Here is a 21,143-nt window from a genome sequence, read left to right as displayed (position 1 = left end):
TGCCCTTGGCTTGGCGGGGCTCGTTCCATCCTGGCCTGTGGCTCTTTCACCAGATCCAGAATAAATGTTTGCTTTGAGCGGGGTCAGTCCAAACCAGGCAGCAAGACTTCGGATTGATAGGAGGGACCGAGCAGATAGGTGTGCTTTGCCATCCTTTCTCCTTGAAGAGTGCACACCAACCTCTTCTTCCATCAGAAGGAAGATTTAGCTTGTCGTCTTCCGCAGGCAGTTTTCTCAGATAAAAATTAGACCCGACGATCAGGGGTGTACTTGGCCTCTGTGGCCAGTGTCCCCTCCAGGCTGACTAGCCCCTCTGGTAATAAGATGCACGGCTGGTCTCCGGCCCGATTTCTCAACCACATTCTGGATTCTGAGGATTAGAGCTGGAAAGGTGGTCACTAGTCATCTCCCCGTTTTATGAATGAGGGCGCTGAGGACCTCAGAGGTGAAGGGGTTTCCCCAGGTCATGCAGGAGAAGCACAGAGCCAGGCTCCACCCAGGACATGCTCTGTGGCACACAGCTGGTCCCTTAAGACAAACTCCAGCCACCCAAGTTGCTCCGGCCTGACACGTCGGCAGGGCCTGGCCTGGTCATTTGGCGGATGGGACCCTTTGCTGCAGGGTTTCCCCTTCTCCATCAAAGTCTTTTCTCCTTTGATGATCAGTTCACCTGCCATCTATTTTTCTTGATTCTTAAATCTGGGTGGTGCTCCTGATATAGCAAAGTGAAGGTATGAGAAGATGGTCACATCTTTTGGGTACAGTCATTAGAAAGATCGTGATGATGAAGCATCGGCCATGCCCTGTATCGGGTCCAGGTCCCTGGAGTTACCCCCACCAAGTCCCTCCCAACCACCCAGGTCTCAGGACCCTGACACTGGGACCCTCCTGACCCAACTCCCATGTTTCTGAAAGATGTATGGACACGGGCAAGCAAAACAAAGATCCGTGTCTGCCTCCTCAGGAGTCCAGGGTCAAGTCCCCAGACCCAGGAAGTCCCCAGATCCCCGTGCCCTATCTCGAGGAGGCAAAGCGAAGCCCCGGAGTGTGGGCCAGAGTCGCGGGCCTTGCTGTGTGCTGTGTGCTAGTAAATACTTCTAATTCCTTCTAGACAAAAACTTTGATTGATAAGCTCCAAAAGCTTGTGTCGTCAGAGGGCAGATTTAAGAATCTGAGAGAAGCTCTGAAAAAGTAAGTGTGTGTCATTTTGTCACCGTTATTTTTTAAATTGGAGAACCACACTGCAGAGGCATTCACGTGCCACCCCTGGCTGGAGCAGGAGGTCTGTCTGTCTGTCCATCTGTCTACCCACAAGACCGACCCCTACACATCCCAGACCCCCAGGGCAGGTCAGCTTTGTCCTCCATCTTCTACCAGAGAAATTCCAAGGTGTCAGGGCATTTCCCGGGAGAGGCACAGCAATAGTCTTGAGACGTGCAGTAGCTGTGATGATGATAATAGCGGTGCCGGATTCCTTGATTCCAAAATGCACGTTTTATTTTACATTTTACCATTTCTGACATCAGGATACATCTCACAGTCAGTGTATTTGTTTCGTATGATTGTGTTTCCTTTTTGTACTGGATAATTAGCCATCAAGACAAGAGTGCATTTTACACACAATGGCATCTTGGAATCGAAGAAATACGGTTTTACCAGTAATTTACACCTTACAGTTTGCAAAGTTTGTGCCCTGCCTGGCCATGGTGTGTGCAGCCCCATTAACGCTGCCTGGGAGGTGGGCCTTCTCAACCTCGGCCTTCTTGTCCTTTAGACCAGGATTTTGTTGGGTTTTTTTTGCCACACCACGCGGAATGTGGGATCTTAGTTCCCCAGCTAGGGTTCAAGCCTGCGCCCGCTGCAGTAGAAGTGCAGAGTCTTAACCACTGGACCACCAGGGAGGTCCCTAGACCAGGACAGTTTTTGTCGTGGGGACTGTCCTGTGCATAGAAAGATGTTTCTCAGCATCCCTGGCCTCTACCCATGAAATGCCGGTGTCTGCCCCGCGCCCCCCCCCCCAGTTATGACAACCGAGAAGGTCTTCAGACATGGCCAGCTATCCTCAGGGAGGCAAAATCGCCCCCGTTGAGAACCACTGTTGTGAGACAGATTCTCCCATGATGTTTCTCCAGACAAGGACACAGGAACTAGTGGCTGGCCCAAGGATTTGGGGCCATGGTGACAGAGCCGGGCCTCGGCCCAGGCTGGCCTCCCAGGCCAGTGCTCCACGGTTTCCCCGAGGTTACCTCCCATGAGGGTCCAGGCCAGCTCTCCCAGGGCAGCGGTGACTCGGCCCGTTGGTACGTGCTGTGGCCACGTACACACGTGAAATGTGGGTTTGCTCACTCTGGTTAGACGCGCACTTGGGGTTTCTCCACTAGTCTCTGCCACTGTGTTCCCCTCGGGCACTTGAACATGTGCCCCGTTGGGCTGGCCCTCACCCTCTCTCTCCCTGCCTGGCTGGCTACTTGCTGGACTTTGGAGAGACCCTGGGAGACCCCTAGGGTCCCGGCTCCTTATAGAGCCCGGGAATGCCTTTCCTCCCTTCCGCGAGGGATCACGTGCTCACTGCCAGTACAAGGCCACTGAAGTCCGCGACCACCCAGCACGTCCAGCCTCGCCGGTGGCTCTGACACACCACACACCCGCCCTGCCAGCCCCCGTCTGCCTTTCTCGTTTTCTTCCTGCCGTACCTGGTCTGTCCCTTGTGCCGGCTCCGTGTGCCATTGCCTTGACCATCTCCACTTTATTTGTGTCCTCAGACAGATGTTCCACCCATCTGTGCTGTCCGGCCGTCTCTCCTCCGCCTGGGCTCTGCGGAGCCCCTGTGGACTGTGCTTGCGGGGAGCTGCCCCCCCCGTGCATTCACCAACCTGTCCGTCCGCCCGCAGGGTGCTCTGCTCCATCAGCCTCCTTCACATGGCTTCCTCGTCCACCGCCGCCGCTGCCTCCACCGCGTCCGTGGTCCCCCATTCTGTCCGAGTCCCCATGCTGACTGTCTTCCCTCTTTCAGGTTACCCGTGGGCCTATGTAAGTGCCTCTCCCAGACGCCTCTGCTCCCTGCCACACGGGGCGGAGGTGGCCTTCGGGCATCTGGGCGCTAAGACCTTTATGCAAACCGGGTTCCTGCCTTATGGAGATCTAGGCCAAGCCAGGCAGGGGAAGGACAGATTGGGGCAAACGTGTCTGCACTCTTTCTTCGGAGGCACTGAGGTTTATACTTAGAGCGGTGTTGTGTCAGGGTTTGGGGGTCGTCTCACCAGGCAGGGGACGGGCCGGAGGGAGTGCAGTGAGGTGGTGGGCACAGCTGTGACCCCCCCAGACAAGGAGCCCGTGACGGACCCCACCGCGTAAGTCCTCAGACCCGTTCTGAGGTCCTGGGCATCCTTTTTCGCCTGTCATTATATCATTCAGCCTAGTGCCAGCAGCCGGGCTAGCACGTGACCTTTTCCCTTTACCGCCAAATCCTGCCTCCCGTCCCCGGCCACTCTCTTAAATATCCCCTGGCCCACCTACGGTGCTTCCGTCCCCTGCCCGGGCGCCCCCAGATGAACGTTATCTACCCTTCTCATTCCCCAAACCACACCCTGGTCCAACCCCTGAGACTGTCCGCTCCTCTCAGCCACCCAGGGACCAGAACCTTCCCACAGCTCCAGCCAACAACATGTGGCTGAGGGCTAACTACGTTCGGCAGTAAAATGCGGCCGCCAGCTCCTTGGGGGCCAGTCCCAGTTTTGCCCGTCCGTCTCTGACGGGCTCATCTGCACTTTTGTCTTTAGCTTGACTAGGATGCCCACGGAAGGAACGCAGGGGCCGGGCTCTCACTGCTAGCTGCTGCCATGAAAGCCCTTCCCGTCTGTTCCCGTCAGTGGAGGGTGGGAACAGCTCTGGAGGGGCGAGTCTGCCAGCGGACCAGCAGGCCACCACGCAGCCACCTCCAAACGGGGGGAGCATCCGTCTATCTACGTGGATATGATGGATCCAGAGTCCTGGAGTTCCAGAGTCTCAGGGGCTCCATCTTTATTTTCCGTCTGTGGCCCCAGAGCAAAGCCCAGTCTCTTGCTAATGAGACAACAGAGCAGGGAGTATCCAGGAGGCAGAAAGCAAGACTGGACCCCGAGTCCCACCCACACTGCCCACACATTGCCAAAAAAAAAAAGAAAAAAAAAAATTTTCTTTTTCCATAACCTGAGTACCCGATTTCCCTGCACCCCATGCCAGCACCGAGACCTGTAAGAGAGAGCAGCCCGTCCCACAGCTGCGACGGGGTGAAGGAGAGGGCTGACCCGTGCCGTCACCGCCCGTTTCCTGGGGTCAGGTGGAGCGCCCCTCGGGCAGCTGCATCTCGCTTTGTCGCCGGTACCAGTTAATTTCTTTCATCCCCCTTGACATCAGCAGGAATTTCTTGGTAGAAACATGAAGTGCGGGGGCCCCAAACAACCACAGACAAGATCCAGCTGTCAGGTGTCACCCCGTCTAGGCCTGCCCGGAACGCCAGGAGCAGCTTTTAGGATGGGGGACGGGGCACTTTTCTTTCTCTCCCTGAAACATCAGACACAGGCATGGCGGGGCTGTGCCGAAAGAGGAAGCGCTCCCCCCCACACAGTTTCAGCCTTGTTGGCCCCGCCCTGATCCAGGGCAAGGCTGGATCCCTCCTGACAGGGGCCAGATGCCCACATGGAAAGTTCAGAGCTAGCCATAGGTTGGGTGTTTTGCCTACACGAAGCCCCTACCGTGCTCCCCTGCTCGCTCAGATGCTCAGCACGGTCTGTCTCCATGCAGTGGGGCCCTTTGGGGGCCCTCCACCAGCCCCGTGTGCCCCACACCTGTCCCCACCGCCCCCTACACTGGCCACTCCGACAGCCCCATATATTTACCTACGTGGCTCTGGATTTGGGTTGGTTGGGTGTGCGTGTGTGTGCGTGTGTGTGTGTACGTGGTTGAATTAAGAGTGGTGTTCCCTGGACCCCTCACCGTGAAGGTAGGAAACAGGAACAGAGTTTGGTGCTGGGGCTGGCAGTGCCACTTGCCGTGACTAAATTGCCCGTCCATCACCTTTCCACAACTGGATCAGAAACCCCAGTAAACACCTCAGGGAGATCCACCTCCCTGGGAGACCAAAGGACTCCCAGACTTTTTTCACTGGTCTGGGTGGTCAGAGCCCCTGTGAGGCATCCGGAAACACCCTGCGTCCTTCAGTCATTCACAGGCAGCGAGCAGCACCCAGCCTCCCCTTCTGCCTCTATCTGAGATAAGAGGTCCTTTGAGCTCTGCGGGCTACCTGGTTCCCATTAAGGGCAGGGGGAGTGCGGCGCCCCCCAGAACCTGCCGGTCAGCACAGTGCCTCAGCCGTCCAGCTCCAGAGCGGCTGCTCAGACCTTTGAACTCTTTCTCCATCAGATCCACCAGCCTGTGCTCCAGACTTGGAGTTTGACGGAAAGGAAGTGAAAAGCCAGGCATGTAGAAGTCATGGACTATAATGGCCAGAAGGACCCAGAGAGGTCTGCCAGTGACCAGTATGATTCTTGCTTTTTTTTCTTTTTCACAACTCACAGTAAAAAAAAAAAAAAAAAAAAAATTGCATTTGACAGTGTGACCCTATATACAAATGCATATATGCATAACAGCAACAAAAATTTCACAAAGCAGTTTTAGTCCATGCAATGAACCCAGATATCATCTATTCTCTCTTTTTTTTAATTTAAAAAAAATCTGGTCAACACTCACCAAATTGGTTTTAACACCCATGAAAGGGTAAAGACCGACAGTTCAAAAAACATTTCTCCTGCTCACTGTTTCCCAAACTCCAAGCATCCACCTCCTTCAAGACTTTGCCGTATCCATGTGTCAGCTATATTTGCACTTACTTAATGGTCTCCTTTAAATTAACTCACTATTTCCCAGAAATACATTTAAATAAGAAGGAAAACTCTATACAGCAAATGGGAAACCAGCGTATTTGCCATAAATACACAGGTTACCATAAAAAATAAATACAGTGAAATCAAAATAATATTATTAAATTCTGGCCAGATCCTGGTGTTTCCTGAGTGAGACCTGTTACTATTTGTTCAAAAAGAAAAATAGAGGAAAACGGCACGTGTTAGAAAGTGTCAAAGCTATGCTGTCACCAAATGAGCTCTCTCCTTGAGCAGTGGGTGGGGGGAGAGGGGAGTGAAAATCTAATGTTTCTTATCATATGAATCAATTTATTTGAACAGTGTCTGGGCATCACCTAAAATCAACTCTCAAATCACTTAAACTTGTCTTAGCTAACATCAGTTCTCTGGTACGAGGGGAACCTGAGGACCAGAGGGGGAAAGAACTGGCCTAGGGTCACACAGCAAGCAGGCAAGGGACAGAGGCCAGGTTTCTGTTCTTGCTCTACCATCCTCCCTGCCTCCCCTTCCTCTGGAGTGGCAGGACTGTCACAAGGAGACAAAGGTGAGATGGGCTAGAAAGGCGGGTCCCTGTACCTGTGTGCTGAGCTGAGAGAAGGCTCCGGAACACTGTTTGAGGAGTCCCCTGGGTGAACTATCTGGAGCTCTGCCAGGGGAGAGTGACCACTGGACCCATCACAGAGTCACCCCCTTAACCTAGCACCCCACCCAGAGGCACCAGAACAAGTTGTGCAGGAACAGTAACAGGAGCCCCTGCTTCAGAGCCACAGATCAGAGAGGTCCGGCCCATACTGCTGCGTACCATCCCCATGAAAGCCATCCCCCAGGAGCCACCGGTCCTGGGAGCCGTCTCACCCAGTGCCCCCGCCCAGAAGCCGAATCCAGGATGGTGATCTCAGAGGGCAAGGGTTCCCTGAGCTGGCAGCCCAGTGCTTGGGTGGGCAGAGATCCCAGTGGGGAAGAAGTAAAGGGAGAGAAGTCTTGGGGAAAGAAAGAGACAAGGGGCTCGGTGGGGTGGCTGGTGGTGACTGGCAGGAAAGGGCACGGTGCTGTGAAGTCCCCCGGGATGTGATTCTAGGGCGGGATCGGGATGGAGAGTTTCAGGGGAGAGACAGAAAGGAAAGGCAAGCTGGGAGGGGGCTGGCGGCCAAGCCCCAGGGCTCCATCTGGGAGGGAGAGCGGAGAGGTAGAGGAGGGCCTTCTGGCTTGGGGTGGGAGGGGTGATTGATTGAGACGCCCCAGGCCCCAGCAGGCACCATGTCACCCCCACCACCCCGGAGGACTGACCCTCACACCCAGCTGGCAGTCCGAGCCCCAAGAGCTGCTATGACTCTCGGCGAATAGAAATCTCTTTCCCTCCAGCAAAGCGAGAGATGCATGCGGGGTATTCTGTTCTTGGTAGAGGCTCGAGCTTTTAAGTGAAAAACTTCTGTTAACGCCATTTGCTTCAAAGTTGTGACCCACCCTGTGTCCCTTACCTGGGGATGTACCTCACTGACCTGGCCTTCATCGAAGAGGGGACGCCCAACTACACGGAGGACGGCCTGGTCAACTTCTCCAAGATGAGAATGGTGCGTTCCCCACAGCAGGGCGGGGCAGGGGTGGGGGGAACATCAAAACCCAGACCCAAGCCCCGTGCTCACCCGAGCTGTGCCCGACAGTCCTGGCCAACTGGACACGGCACACGCACTGGGGAGCCTGAACCTGGCTTCTCCAGTAAGAACAGTCACTTCCTCAAACGAGCAGCTAGCATCTGGCAGGCCCGGAGCCAGCTCTACCTGCATCTCCTCCTTTAATGCCCACAGTCTGAGGGGTGGGTGCTCTTGTTATTCTCCACCTTACAGGTGAGCAGGCTGAGGCTTGGAGTAATCAATGACCAGCCCAAGGTCACCCCTAAGGAAAAGGCAGAGCCGGGTCTGGGGCCCAAGCCTGTCAGACTCCAAAGCCTGCCCCTTTATTCGCACCCCATCCATTACTGTTCAGATAAGCACTTGCGTTATGTGGCCGCAGCAAAGTCATTTCTGCAGCACCTCCTAAGCAAGTAGGTTTCCAGTTTCCCCAGAGGAGTCTAGACCCTGAGAGGGGAGATGAGGATCCTTCCAGCAGGGAGCCTGCTTTCCAGCCAACCTTCTCGTCTTCTCACTCCAACTAGAGAGCCTCTATTTGTGTCGGTTCTGTGTCATGGGGTTCCTCCCGAGATTTTGTTCAATAGGTAAGGTTTCTCTGTCAAAGGCAAGTTGGCAGCACTGACCTGGGAACAGGATGGGGGAGCCCCTTGGTGTGGTCTTGCACGTGGTGGGCACGTAGAAAGTGGCAGAGGCCTTTAGCTGTTGCTGGAATTGAGGGGGGCTGTTTTAGGATGTTGGATAAACCAGCACCACTGATCAAATGATATGTTCTTCTCTTAATCACATAGTATAATTAACCTATAGATTCTTTTTTTTTTTTAGCAACAAAAATCACTCATTTATTTTCATTACTCAGAGAAAATGATTGGTAATTTTCTTTTACTGTATTATCTCTGAGTCTTTAAAACAATTCTTTCTTCATCATCTATCATGTGACCCTACTAAATACACTTTTTACCTTTCAGAATATGCATCTTTTTTATTGAAGTATAGTTCCTTTACAATATTGTGATAGTTTCAGGTATATGACCTAGTAATGCAGTATTTTTATAGATTATGTGACTGGATAAAGAAGATGTGGTGTATACACACACACACACACACACACACACACACACACACACACACACACACACGGAGAAAGAGGAATGTTATTCAGCCATAAAAAAGAAGGAAATTCTAAGAGGTACAAACTATTGCTTTGGCCAAAAAGTTCGTTCGGTTACTGAATACGTTGTTCAGTAAAGTTCTTGGTAAAAATGAAAAATGTGTCTTTACTTGAAACCTAACGAACTTTTTCGCCAACCCAATATTATGTATAAAATAAGCCACAAGGTTATGTTGTACAACACGGGGAATATAGCCAATATTTTATAACAGCTATAAGTGGAGTATAACCTTCAAAAATTGTGAATCACTATATTGTGCACCTGGTAACATAGAATATTGTACATCAACTATAGTTCAATAAATAAATCAATTGCAGGAAATTCTGCCATTGGCAACAATGTGGATGGACCTAGAGGGTATTATACTTAGTGAAATAAGTCAGAGAAGGACAAATACTCTATGTCATAACTTATAACCTGTAGATGTATAGATTCTTACCAAGTGTCAGCCTCTGAGGCAGGTGGCTGGTTTAAAGAAACTCTCGCTGCCTCAGTGGGGTCTCCCAGGAGGTGAATTAAGAGACTGACTGCAGACATGTCTGTGGATGTCCCTTCTGTTGTGTGGCATGGGTTGGGGGGAGGGGGGGTTGGGGGAGGGGTACTAAGAGAAAACTGTCTTCCAAACCCCTCCTTCCTTCCCGCAGATATCCCATATCATCCGAGAGATTCGCCAGTTTCAACAAACTGCGTACAAGATAGAGCACCAGGCAAAGGTAAGCCAGCAGCATTTTCAGTCACTTCCGCTTTTTCACAAGGGCTCTGGCTGCACTGCCTTCCTCCCTGCCTTTTCCGCTCCACACCCAACCACTTTCTGCCCCGGAGTTCCCTGGGCCCTCTCTTTTAGGAAACCCTTCTTGTCCCCTGTCCCCGGACCCGCCCTGAGTTCCCGCTCCTTTGGACTGCGCTTGTGCTAATCTTTCAGCTCCTGTCTGATTTTTACCTGCCATGGGAAGGTTTATAATCATGTCTGACCTCCCCTGAGGCAGGAGAGGCAGTGTTTATCACATCTTTTCGAACTGCTCACCAGTTTCAAAATTCACAGCTAGAAAGGGCACACAGCAAAAAGTCCCCCAGCCTCCAAGTTCCCCTCCCAAAGCCAACCGTATCATCCATTTTTTGTGTGTGTATGCAAACACACCCCAACTTTTTTTTTACTATAATGTATACTGTAGCATACTATACATTGCTCCAGCATCATTCTTTTTTCCCTTAATAACATATCTTGGAGATATTTCCTGTTGAGGCAGAGGCATTCTCCTTCTTCCTTACAGCTGTAGAGAAATTCAGGTATTTATTCGATCCTCTATACTGATGGACATTTAGGTTGTTTCAGTCTTTTGCTGCTATAGGCAAGGTGGGGGAGAAAACACCTTGTACATTCGGGAATCAGAGGGTGCTGTGAGAGTGTGAATCCAGGGGCCTGTATTGGGGTTGGGGGACAGGGCCCATCTGAGAAGCACAGAGACCACAGACGGCAGCTATGAGTAGCCTCAGACAAGCCTGAACCAGGTGGGACTGTGGGCTTCTAGAAGGATCTGGAGCCGTGTCCTAAGAAGAGTGGGAAGCCCTGAAAGGAGCTTACAGGACTGGATTAATACGCATTTTTTAAAAGGTGGTGGGGCTGTATGGAGAGAGGTTGGCATGTTAGTCTCATTTCACTACTCAAACCCTGTGCCGTTAGCCCCATTTTACAGTTAAAATAACTGGGACTTGCTAATCCAGACTCTGGCTCCGAATCCTATGACTTTTTTACGCTGCCCAGAGATGTATTTGCTTTCCATCCAGCTTCTTAACCTCCTAGTTTGAAGTTCACAAAAGATATCCAGCCCCAGACACACTCCTGAACATACCAGAAAATCAAGCTCTTAGTATTTTTCCCTTCTACCTTCCTTTGTGATAGACTTGCCCTGTTTCCTGCCATGTTCCGTGAACTCACTATCTGTCTTATAGCTGACAGCCACAAAGAGAAGAAAAATCAGTGGGTGAACCAATTGTGCCACTTTTTCCTTGTTCGCTCATTCGCTCAAGTATTTACTGAGCATGTACTGTGTGCCAGGCACTGTATTAGGCCTTGGCCCCTTCTTAAACTAGCCCTCGAGCTCCATATGCAATACAAATACATGTTACTGCCCTTCAGACTCTTTTCCTTAACAGCTTTGCAGTGGTGGGATTTGCTGCCAGTCTCCCGCTAAAGCAAAATTTTTAGGGAAACAAATACTCATGACGGAGGAAACTAACTAACCAGTCTGCTGATTCCCAGAGTGTTTGGGAGGGTTGAGATTTTGTGCTCTAGAAAGGGCTGTTCACAGGAAGCTGCTAGCTATTTATAAAAGTCTGGTCTATTTCACATGGCTATAAAATCGCCACATCTTTATCAGTGGGTATGAGTTAATCTAGACCGTGGTAGCTGAGATTGTCTTCCTAGAGGTGCTGGGCGAGAGCCACTCATCAGACACAATAATCATTTCATCTGTGATTGGTGATCAGCGTCGCAGGAAGCCGGTTCCGTCCCTCACAGTAGCAGAGGGTCCATTAGCAAAGACGCTCGCAACAAAGACTTGATTTTTCTCAAGCAGCTCAGATGATTCCCAATTACGTGCTAAGAAATATAATGTGTTTTCTTCTTTCTGCTCTGAGTTTCTGTGGAAAAACATGAACCTCCGGCTCCAAACAACTGACAAGTCAATGAGCCTGGGAAGATGCTTTTCGAAGGGCGGGTGGGGTTTGCCTATGAGATCTGGGCTCTGATCTCTCATCGTACACTGAACACACAGGAATCCAGCAAAACACTTGAGAGCAGTGTGAGGTGGGGAGGGAGGAGGAAGGAGAGTGATTGAGTCCACGAGGTGACTCTTCCTGATTTTCCACTCTGAGATTTTGCCCTGGAGTGAGCCTCATGAGACGAAAGCCTCCTTAGACGGCCTCAGTTTCCACTGTCTTCTCTCGGGTGAATCTCTCTCGGTGTTACAAAACCTGGTGTTTAACTACGTTTTTCCAACATACAGAAACATTGAAAGAATTGTGAACACCCGTACATCCACTACCTAGATGCTACAATTAACGTTTTAGATATGTAGATAGAGATGTTTTTTTAATATGAGCCCCAAATATTTCACCTAATGTTCAACCAAAGAAACGGTGGTCAAGAGTAATTTTGACTATATGTGATTTTATATTACTGTGAAGACAAAAAAGGCAAAAAATAATACTAAGAAACAACACTGCTTAATGCATCTTTGCCTCATGTGCAAGCCTGACACCCCTCCCCGCCTCCACCCTAGTGCCTGATTCCCGGGAGACACCCGACGTCCACGTAGTATTATGGAGGTCCCATAGCCCTGCCATTCCTTTTTCTCTTTTCCTTTTCTCAGGTAACCCAATATTTACTGGACCAATCTTTTGTAATGGACGAAGAAAGTCTCTACAAGTGTTCTCTCCAAATAGAACCAAAACTCCCCACCTGAAGCTGTACCCAGCCCACCGCCATGGACACATGCTATATGATATTGTACATAGTCGTTTGGTTTCTCTGGGTTTTCTTCTTTAGTATGTGCTTCTCCAAGAATACAAATCCGTTCTTGTTCTTAGATTCCTGTAGAACCAAAATATGAATCTCTGCACCGGTTAGGACTTGGTCCACGCACCCCATCCCTCGTTTCCTGCAGTGCCTGTTTCTTTGAAACAATTGTACTCTTAGTCTGTTCTTCCCAGCCCCTCACTCTCCCCCAAAGGGAAAACAGAATCCGTGCATACACGAATCTTTGGCACCAGTCCTGCTTCTGTCCGTCCCCAGCCCAGGCCCCTGGGTTGAGCTGGCCACACAGCATCCTCTGGCATGTTCCATGTAGCTGTTATAACAGGGTGGGGGGTAGGGGGGAGGCGGGAGGGGGAACCGTACCCTGAAGTCCAGTCATCGACAAATCTTCCCGCTGACGGTGATGCCAATTTCCAAAGCAGCTTTTTCAGCCAAAATCGCAGGTCTCAAAACTCCGTGTCTCTCAGTGACCTGGAGGGAAAGGAGTCCTGTCCGCTGAGAACCACGCCCTGCGACACTGAGGCCACCACCTCGTTCAGGCACTACGTCGCTCCTGGCTCTGAGAATAAAACCAGGTAGCGTGACTAGCAGTCTCGATAACCCTGGACAAGGCCCTGGAACTTCCTGAGGAAAACAGAATCACGACACAAAGTCATGTCGACTTCTGCCGACGGCTGCCCAGCATTCACTGCGAGTCGGGAACACACAAAAATGTCACTTTTCCTCTATGAGCTGCCTAACGGTCACTACAAGCTTACGTTGAGTTGCTCCAAGTCTGTATGCCTTGTGAAAAAAATAGTACCACACTGTAGAATTAGGAAATCAATAACCAAGTGTTTTTATTGCATATACTGTAGTCCTGTCTAAATGCCTTCTAGCAGGAATATAGTACCGTAGTGCTTATTCTGTGAATATTACCATCTATTTTTTACATTGTACAGTATAGAAAACACAGGTTAACTCTGAAGTGGCAGGCATGCTCCACTCTGACAAACAGACAACTTTTGCTGTAAGCAATACCTAGTGGTATGAGAATTCTATTTCAAGTCCTACAATATTTCAACTTACAGCTTGTTTGGAAAAAAAAAGAAATTTCCGTTTTTGTAAAAATATATGTTTCCTGATTACCTCTTGCTAATAAATCTATTCTATCTCAGGGTGAACGGCGGAATTTTGACGGGTTTCATTGATTCACGCAAGGGATATTTGCTGAGCACTTGGTCCTTATCAGGCCCTGGGCTCAGACCAGAGATCTGGAGCGATACGGGCAGAATCCCTGCTTTTGGGGGGTACTCAGAATCTGATGAGGGAGACTGTTGATGTTCTCTATTGCAGCAGGAAAAAATACCTCCAAAACTTAATGTGATGGCTGAAAACAATCTTTCACAGTTCTGTGAGTTGACTGGGCCCAGCTGGTGGTTCTTGCTTGGAGTCCCTTGTGAGGTGCCGGTCACAGAGCAGGTGAGGCTGGAGTCATCTGAAGGCTCGACTGGACGGGGTGTCCAAGATGGTGCTCTCCCTTAGCTGGGGGCTGAGCTGGGGCTGTCAACCGGAGCGTCCTCTCCACGTGGCTTGGGCTTCTCACAGTATGGCAGCTGGGTCTGAAGAGCAGCCTTCCTAGAGACTCAGGCAGAAGCTGCAAGGCTTCTTCTGACCTAGGCTCAGAATTCCCAGAACACCACACCCACAGTGTTCTATTGGTCAAGCACGTCACCAAGGCCAGCCTGGTCACAAGGGGAAGAGAATCAAGCACCTCCTCTTGATGGGAAGAGCCACAAAGAATATGCAGCCACCTTTAAGCTACTAGAGAGACCGTTTGAGCCACGCTGTCACGGGATGGTGCAGGAAGTGCCTTGGGGACACCACGGAGGAAAGGACAGTGGTGGGGGGATTGGAAAAAGCTCTACAGAGGTGTAAAGATGGTGTGGGATAAGTAGGGATGATTTTCCAGAAGAAGGTGGCGGGGAGGACATGCCGGGCAGGGAGACCAGCGAAATCCCAGAAGCATGAAAGAATACACTTGTTTGGGGAAGAGCTAGTATAGGCGTGGCCCCAGGGAAGGCACCCTGGTCCTCCCCAGACCCCTCCTCACAACCACCCATGAAGGGTGGGCCCAGAACACGACCCTCAGTGACGGGCATGAGGCCCGCTGGGAGGCAAGACCCTTTTCCCTGGGAGCTGCAGCCAACAGGCTCCATGACTGCTTGTTTTCTTCAGACACAGAAAAGCAGTTAAGGTTGCTGGGAGGATTCAGTGTGCTGCTACAAGCTGCTACCCTGAGGTGATGAGCACGGGACAAGCACTTGCTAACCATGAGCTATCTGTAGAGCCCTGACTGTTTCAGGTCATCTTAGGCACTGTGGACTTAGCCATGAACAATGCAGTCAAGGTCCCTGCCTTGGGACTTCCCTGGTGGTTAAGACTCTGTGCTCCCAATGCAGGGGGCCCGGGTTCTATCCCTGGTCAGGGAACTAGATCCCACATGCCACAACTAAAAGATCCCACGTACCAGCAACTAAAGATCTGGCGTGGGGCTTCCCTGGTGGCGCAGTGGTTGAGAGTCCGCCTGCCGATGCAGGGGACACAGGTTTGTGCCCTGGTCCGGGAAGATCCCACATGCCGCGGAGCGGCTGGGCCCGTGAGCCATGGCCGCTGAGCCTGTGCGTCCGGAGCCTGTGCTCTGCAACGGGAGAGGCCACAACGGTGAGAGGCCCGCGTACCGCAAAAAAAAAAAAAAAAAAGTTTTGAAACTAGAGAGAGGTACTGCACAATGTTGTACAGTGTTGTGTAGGTATTAAATGTCTCTGAATTCTACACTTTAAAATGGTTAATTCATGGGACTTCCCTGGTGGTCCAGTGGTTAAGACTCCACGCTTCCACCGCAGGGGCCACGGGTTCCATCCCTGGTTGGGGAACTAAGATCCTGCATTCCACATGGTGTGGCCAAAAATTAAAAAATAAAAATAAATAAAATAGTTAATTCATGTTATGTGAATTTCACCTCAAAAGAAAAAAAAAAGACAGAAAGAACTGAATGTAACTGTCTGCTCATTAAAAAGTGCTCCAGATATGATCAGAAATTATATCAGTTAACGGGATAACTCTGAATTATATGTTTTAAAATGGTTAGTTGTATACTATATTGATTTCACTTCATTTGAAATAAAAAAAAAAAAAACAGTAAAAAAAGAAAGGGGGGCAGGGGGTTGTTCAGAGAGAGCTTCTTAGAGGCACTGTCCCAAACTGGGCCTTGAAGGGCTAGAAACCCAAGGTTTCTAGCTGAGCAAAGAGTGGGGGGCCTGGGTGTCTCAGATGAGGGACAGTCCGAGCGATGGCTGAGCAAGTCTGGTGAGGCGTCCAGGGAGAGAGGGGACCAGGCAGGTGGCAGGTGGGAGGGGCCTGCCGGGGTCCCTGAGTGGCTGGCCGGGGAGTCACCAGAGGTACCACAGCAGGGCTTGATGGTGAAATCAGACAGACTCCCTCTGGCCCAACCTGACTCTATTTTCATTCAGACAGCCCCTTATCAGCACTGATCACAGCATACGCCATAATGTATGTTCAGTGTGCAATTACTACCCACACTCAGATCAAGTGACTCGTGGCCCAGAGACAGTCAAGACCCATTTCTTATTGCCGGCAAGGGAAGTCAGGTATGTCCTGCTCACACAGGACAGGGTCCTGGCAAACCGGCTGCTCGCCTTCCAGCTCTGGAGCCTCCCCACGGCCCCAACTGCTGTGCTTTCTCTTTGGTTCCCGCCAAGCCTCGTGTCCACCCACAAACCCGTACACCCATTCTTGCTTCTCTCCAGCCCTCTCACGGCACCCGGAAACCTCATCAGGAGGGGAGTACAGCACCTGCAAACCTCTCTCAGCCAGGATCCGAAGCCCCTCACATATCACCTTTAAAGCCACCAGCGTTTTATCGTCTGACTCAATAAATAACAACAGCGACTGCTACTGCTACCGTTTCTGTCCAACTTGCAGCGTGTCAGGCTCTGTGTCTGAGCTCGAGCTCCTGGGTATTTTTACCTCCATTTCACAGAGGAGGGCAAGATACAGGAAACCTGATTTTCAAAATATTTAACCACCAGTATGGCATGAGTACTGACCACTCAGACTAATGGCCAAAAGGGTGCAAACTTGCTGAAAATCAACGAGCTCTGCAGAACACTCTCCAAAATAGTAGAGGATGAAGCATAACAGTGTGTGATGCAGATGATTAATTCAGGAGATCAGGAAGAGGAGGTTTCTGTGGAGGCAAGAGGACAAGGCAGGAGGAGGGGGGTGGAGGTAGGGCTGTGCCCAGAACAGGGAGCTCACCTGTGGACTGGTGAGGAGTGCAGTGGCAGTGGACGCTGCAAACAGAGTAGGGATATATCATAGAAGGTCTTAAGTGAAAACAAAGGAGTGTAGACGGGGAGAATGTGTGAACAACAAGTGACTGAAGGAGGCCCTGGAGGCAGACACGCTCTGGGCTCCAGCCCCTGAGTTCCTGCCTCCCGCAGATGCAAGAGTGAAGCAAACCGAACAGGGATAAGTTTCCCCTGCACAGGAGTACAGGGGCTTACAGAAAAGTCCAGAAACTGGTGCTCCGTCATAGGGCCAGGACGAGGGTGAAAGAAATGAGACATACCCTCTCAGGTGCAACATTTAAGGGAGGGCCAAAAAACTCAGTCATGATATTTTTATTGCATAATATTTTAATGCAGTATTTTAAAATAACAAAAATTAATGCAAAACCCTATGATGAACAAAATATCACACATGAAGAAACAAAACAATGACAGGATAAAACCCTATACTTGCTCAACATAACCTTACTGGCTTCACCCCAATCCTGGCCATAATGAAACACAGCTTCTGGACTTTTCTGCAAGCCGTCACACTTTCTTGGATGTGAATACAGCATCTTCAGGGCTTAAAACAAAACCAGTGGTGGTTCCCATGTTCCCTGACTTCTTAGGGGACAAACAACGCCTTCTCATGCAGTTGGAGGACATTGTCAGGCTGACTTCTCTGACTCAGGGCAAGGGAAATAATCAAGATAGCTAAACAGGATGTCTCCTCATCAGCAATGGAGCTAGCAAGAGATCCAACTTCATATTACGATCCAACCGAAGTTGCTCTTTGATGCAGACTCATACACCTCATGCATTCGTTACCTTTCCCACTCTACAAACTCTCTGGTCACTCATCTCTATATCCACTGATTCATCCTTCCACCCATCCCCATCTATCCATCCAATCCATCCATCCATCCGTCAGTGAGGCTTCTTCTGACCCTGCCTCCATTTATTTTTTTTTAATTATTATGATTATTATTATTTTTTTTTTTTTGCGGTACGCTGGCCTCTCACTGTTGTGGCCTCTCCCGTTGCGGAGCACAGGCTCTGGACACGCAGGCCCAGCAGCCACGGCTCACGGGCCCAGCCGCTCCGCGGCATGTGGGATCCTCCCGGACCGGGGCGCGAACCCGTGTCCCCTGCATCGGCAGGTGGACTCAACCACTGCGCCACCAGGGAAGCCCCCACCCATCCATCCCATTCATCCATCCATCCATCCATCCTTTCTTCTTTCCAACCAAGCAACCATTTAGTCTTTCAACCATAAAGCCATTTTCCCGTATATCCATCCATCCCTACTTCCATCCATTCATCCACTTCTGCATCCTTACAGACCGTCATCCACCCAAACCACTTAACCAAACCTCTGCTTACCTACTATGTAAAATCAGCATGTGGGTGTGAAAAGAGCTTCATCACCTACCAGCAGAGCTACTTAACTTCTCCAAATCTAATTTCTTTATCAAGAACGTGGCTGTGTGCATTCTCAAAAACCTTCACAGGGCTGTTATGAGCATTAAAGAACAAAATCCCTGTAAATGGTAGTTATTGTAAATATTACATTATTCCGGCAATTATTATTATTATTACAACATGCTAGAGGTAGAGGGCAGAAATATAATAAGTCTGGTGAGGGGCCCAGTTTTCCTGCCGGGATGCTGACTCTGACAAGTGATCTGGGAAACCAGTTAAAGCCGTAGGTAATAGTTGGGGAGGGGATAACGTTCTGAGGGGAAGAGGGGAATGACCAGCAGATTTGGCCTAAAGAAAAAGCATCAGTGGAGGTGGGGTGGGCAATAATTCCTAGAACAGTAAGAAGGAGGCGCTGACTGAGGATTTCAGGAGCTGCGGTTGGGGTTGGTTGGATGCCTGAGCTCTGCTGATGCGTCAGGGAACTCTAGGCCTGGACAATCAGGAAGGCAGGCAGGCCTCCAGGCTCAGTTTCATTCACCTGCTTCCGTGGAGCAGCTGCCCACTCCTGTGGAGAACTCTGGACTCAGTTAGCCAGGGGTTCAAACCCCAGCTCTCTTACTGATTAGTTGTGGGACCACAGATGCGTTACTTAAGTGTCTCAGTCACCTCATCTATGTCATGGGGGAAAACATCAATAGAATTAAGAAAGTTCATTCATGTAAAGCGCTCGGCACTGAGTCTAACACATCCCTAGAGGAGATAATGACTCCTGGGTGTGGAGGATAAGACCTGCTCTCCCCTCTTGCCCTCCCCAGACTCCAGAAGTGCAAAAATGGGGCACAGGAGCCCGAGACCAGGCCCAGCCCTCTATCACCAGAGACACCAGTCAGCTCGAGCATTTCACCTGATGTACTGGTTTCCTATTGCTGCGGACCAGATTACTACAAACTTAAGAGGCTTAAAACGATGCAAATTTATTACCTCACAGGTAGAGAGGTCGGAAGTCCACGTGGAGGGACTTCCCCGGCAGTCCAGCCGTTAAGACCCCCATGCTTCCACTGCAGGGGGCACAGGTTCGTCCGCTGGTCGGGGAGCTAAGATCCTGTTTGCCACGTGGTGTGCCCAGAAAAAAAAAAAAAGTCCACGTGGATTTGGCTGGTTCCTCTGCTCCAGGTCTCACACAGCTGAAAGCAAGGGGTCAGCAAGGCTGCCTTCCTTTCCGGCGGATGCCGCAGGACGAATCTGCTTCCAAGCTGATTGAGGTCGTTGGCAGAATTCAGCTCCATGTGGTTGTGGGGCTGAGGTCTCCGTTTCCTTACTGGCTGTGGGCTGGGGTCATTCTCAGCTTCCAGAGGCCACTCACAGTCCTTGGCTCAGGGTCCACGTCAAAGCCAGTCATGGTGGGTAGAGTCCTTCTCGTGGTTCAAAGAGCTCTGACCTCCCTCTGCCTCATCTCTCTGAGCCTCCCGCTTTCCTCTTCTGCTCTGAATGGCCACTGTGATTACATCAGGACCTCTCAGCTAATACAGGATAATCCCCCCAAATCAGCTGATTTGAAGCCTAATTCCACCTGCAAAGTCCCTGCCCAGCACCCTGTAGATTGTGTTCGATCAAATAACTGAGCGATGGAAACTAGAATTCTGCCCACCATTCCTGGCTTGGCACTCTGTGTCCAGCACCAGTCCTCAACCTCCCCTCTGTGGGAATACAGAGGACCAAGACCGCAAAGAAACCCTCACAGAGGTGACGCCCGGCTGGAGCCATAGGAGTAGATGAACTCACCAAGAAAGTGGCTGCAGGGAGCAAACGATGGAGAGAGAGCCCAAGACTGAGCCCGTATTTGGGGTGAGTCACTATTATGGTGCCGTGCTTGGGTCCAGTGTTTTACCTATAACTAAACTGTAAAACTATATTTAGCCACTCTGGGAGGCAGGGCACCTACTCCCATTTTACAGATGAGGAAACTGAGGTCCTGTGGGGGCGAACCACTGGCTTAGGTCACATGGTGAATCTGTAGTAGGACTAGAACCAAACATTAGTCTATAACTGACCAGGCCAGTGCCTTTCATATCTCAGGCCTTCTGGAATGAACCACAAAGGAGGGTCACTGGAGACCCAGCACAGGGAACGAGTTTGGGGTCTGAGGTCTAATACTAGGGCCTTCGGTCCTGCCACTCTCCAGGTGGCTCAGATGGGGAGAAAGATGAGGTGGTTCCTGCACACCTGAAGGATAGGCCATCCCAGAGGCTGGACACCTTTATCCCAAAGCCAGGGGCTTAACTTTCCAAATAGCAACCATGCAGGGTCTTTTCTCAGACATTTGCCTCAAAGCACACCCAAGGGGCATCCAGACAGGGGCTGATTTATAAACTGACAAAGATCTGCTTTATCTGAAAAGACAGTGTCTGCTGGCACTGCTAACCTTCGTGCAGATTCAGGGCCCACCCTGAGCCGTCACCCTGAAGCCCTGTAAGTGCCGATTCCAGAGCCATACCCAGACCGGCTAGTCAAATCCCAAGACAGAACTCCAGGAATCTGCTTCCCCAGGAGCCTCACAGGCAGAGTCTGGGTGAGAACTAGGTTTCCTCCTGTCTGAGGGAGGGAGACATAAGACAGCTCAGATCTGACAGGCCAGCCCTAACAGGCTCTGACCACACCGAAATGCCTCGGGCTGCAAAGGAGCAGGGTGAGCAAGTGCAGTAGGTCAAACCTGGGTTCAGACTCCCTCTGCACGCTTCCTGGGAACGTTACCATCAACTCTCGGAGCCTCAGTTTCCCCATTTGTAAAATGGCAGGTCCACAACCTGCCACTTGGCAGGGTGATGACCTAAGTGAAGAACCTGGTCCCACTGGGTGCTGCAGGCAGGTCTGATCATCCTCTCCTCTCCCCTGAAGCAATCCCTGTGCATGTTTCCTTCATTGGAGATGTTCGTTGTTTTATTTATCTCACACCCAGACTCTTATAAATCATTTCTTCCTTTTTCAGATTTGCAAAAAAGAAAAAATGGCTCTACAGCTGCTAATAGGACTTTCTCAGCAGAAAGACTTTAGACTTTCTTGGGGGGCGGGCGGGGCTAGGGGTGGAACAAGCTCATAAAAACTGCTATCTACTTCCTCTAGTTTAAGTTCATCCCAAGGCTCAAGGGACGACCAGG

The 21,143-nt window shown here is 50.6% G+C and overlaps 1 protein-coding gene across 1 annotated transcript in view; it reads left to right on the top strand.

Moving 5' to 3' along the window:
* RASGRF1 (Ras protein specific guanine nucleotide releasing factor 1) overlaps positions 1-12,559 on the top strand; it is a 103,833-nt gene extending 91,274 nt beyond the window's left edge. Inside the window, exons 24-27 of the mRNA XM_060170828.1 lie at positions 1,112-1,191; positions 7,354-7,471; positions 9,342-9,410; positions 12,069-12,559. Coding sequence (XP_060026811.1) covers positions 1,112-1,191; positions 7,354-7,471; positions 9,342-9,410; positions 12,069-12,161 — 360 coding nt within the window. The 3' untranslated portion in view covers positions 12,162-12,559. The remainder of the gene's footprint in view (positions 1-1,111; positions 1,192-7,353; positions 7,472-9,341; positions 9,411-12,068) is intronic.
* The last annotated feature ends 8,584 nt before the right edge of the window (positions 12,560-21,143 follow it).

This window comes from Lagenorhynchus albirostris, chromosome 1 (assembly GCF_949774975.1).
Source record: "Lagenorhynchus albirostris chromosome 1, mLagAlb1.1, whole genome shotgun sequence".
Lineage (NCBI taxonomy): Eukaryota > Metazoa > Chordata > Mammalia > Artiodactyla > Delphinidae > Lagenorhynchus > Lagenorhynchus albirostris.
This window is presented reverse-complemented; position numbering and strand designations above follow the sequence as displayed.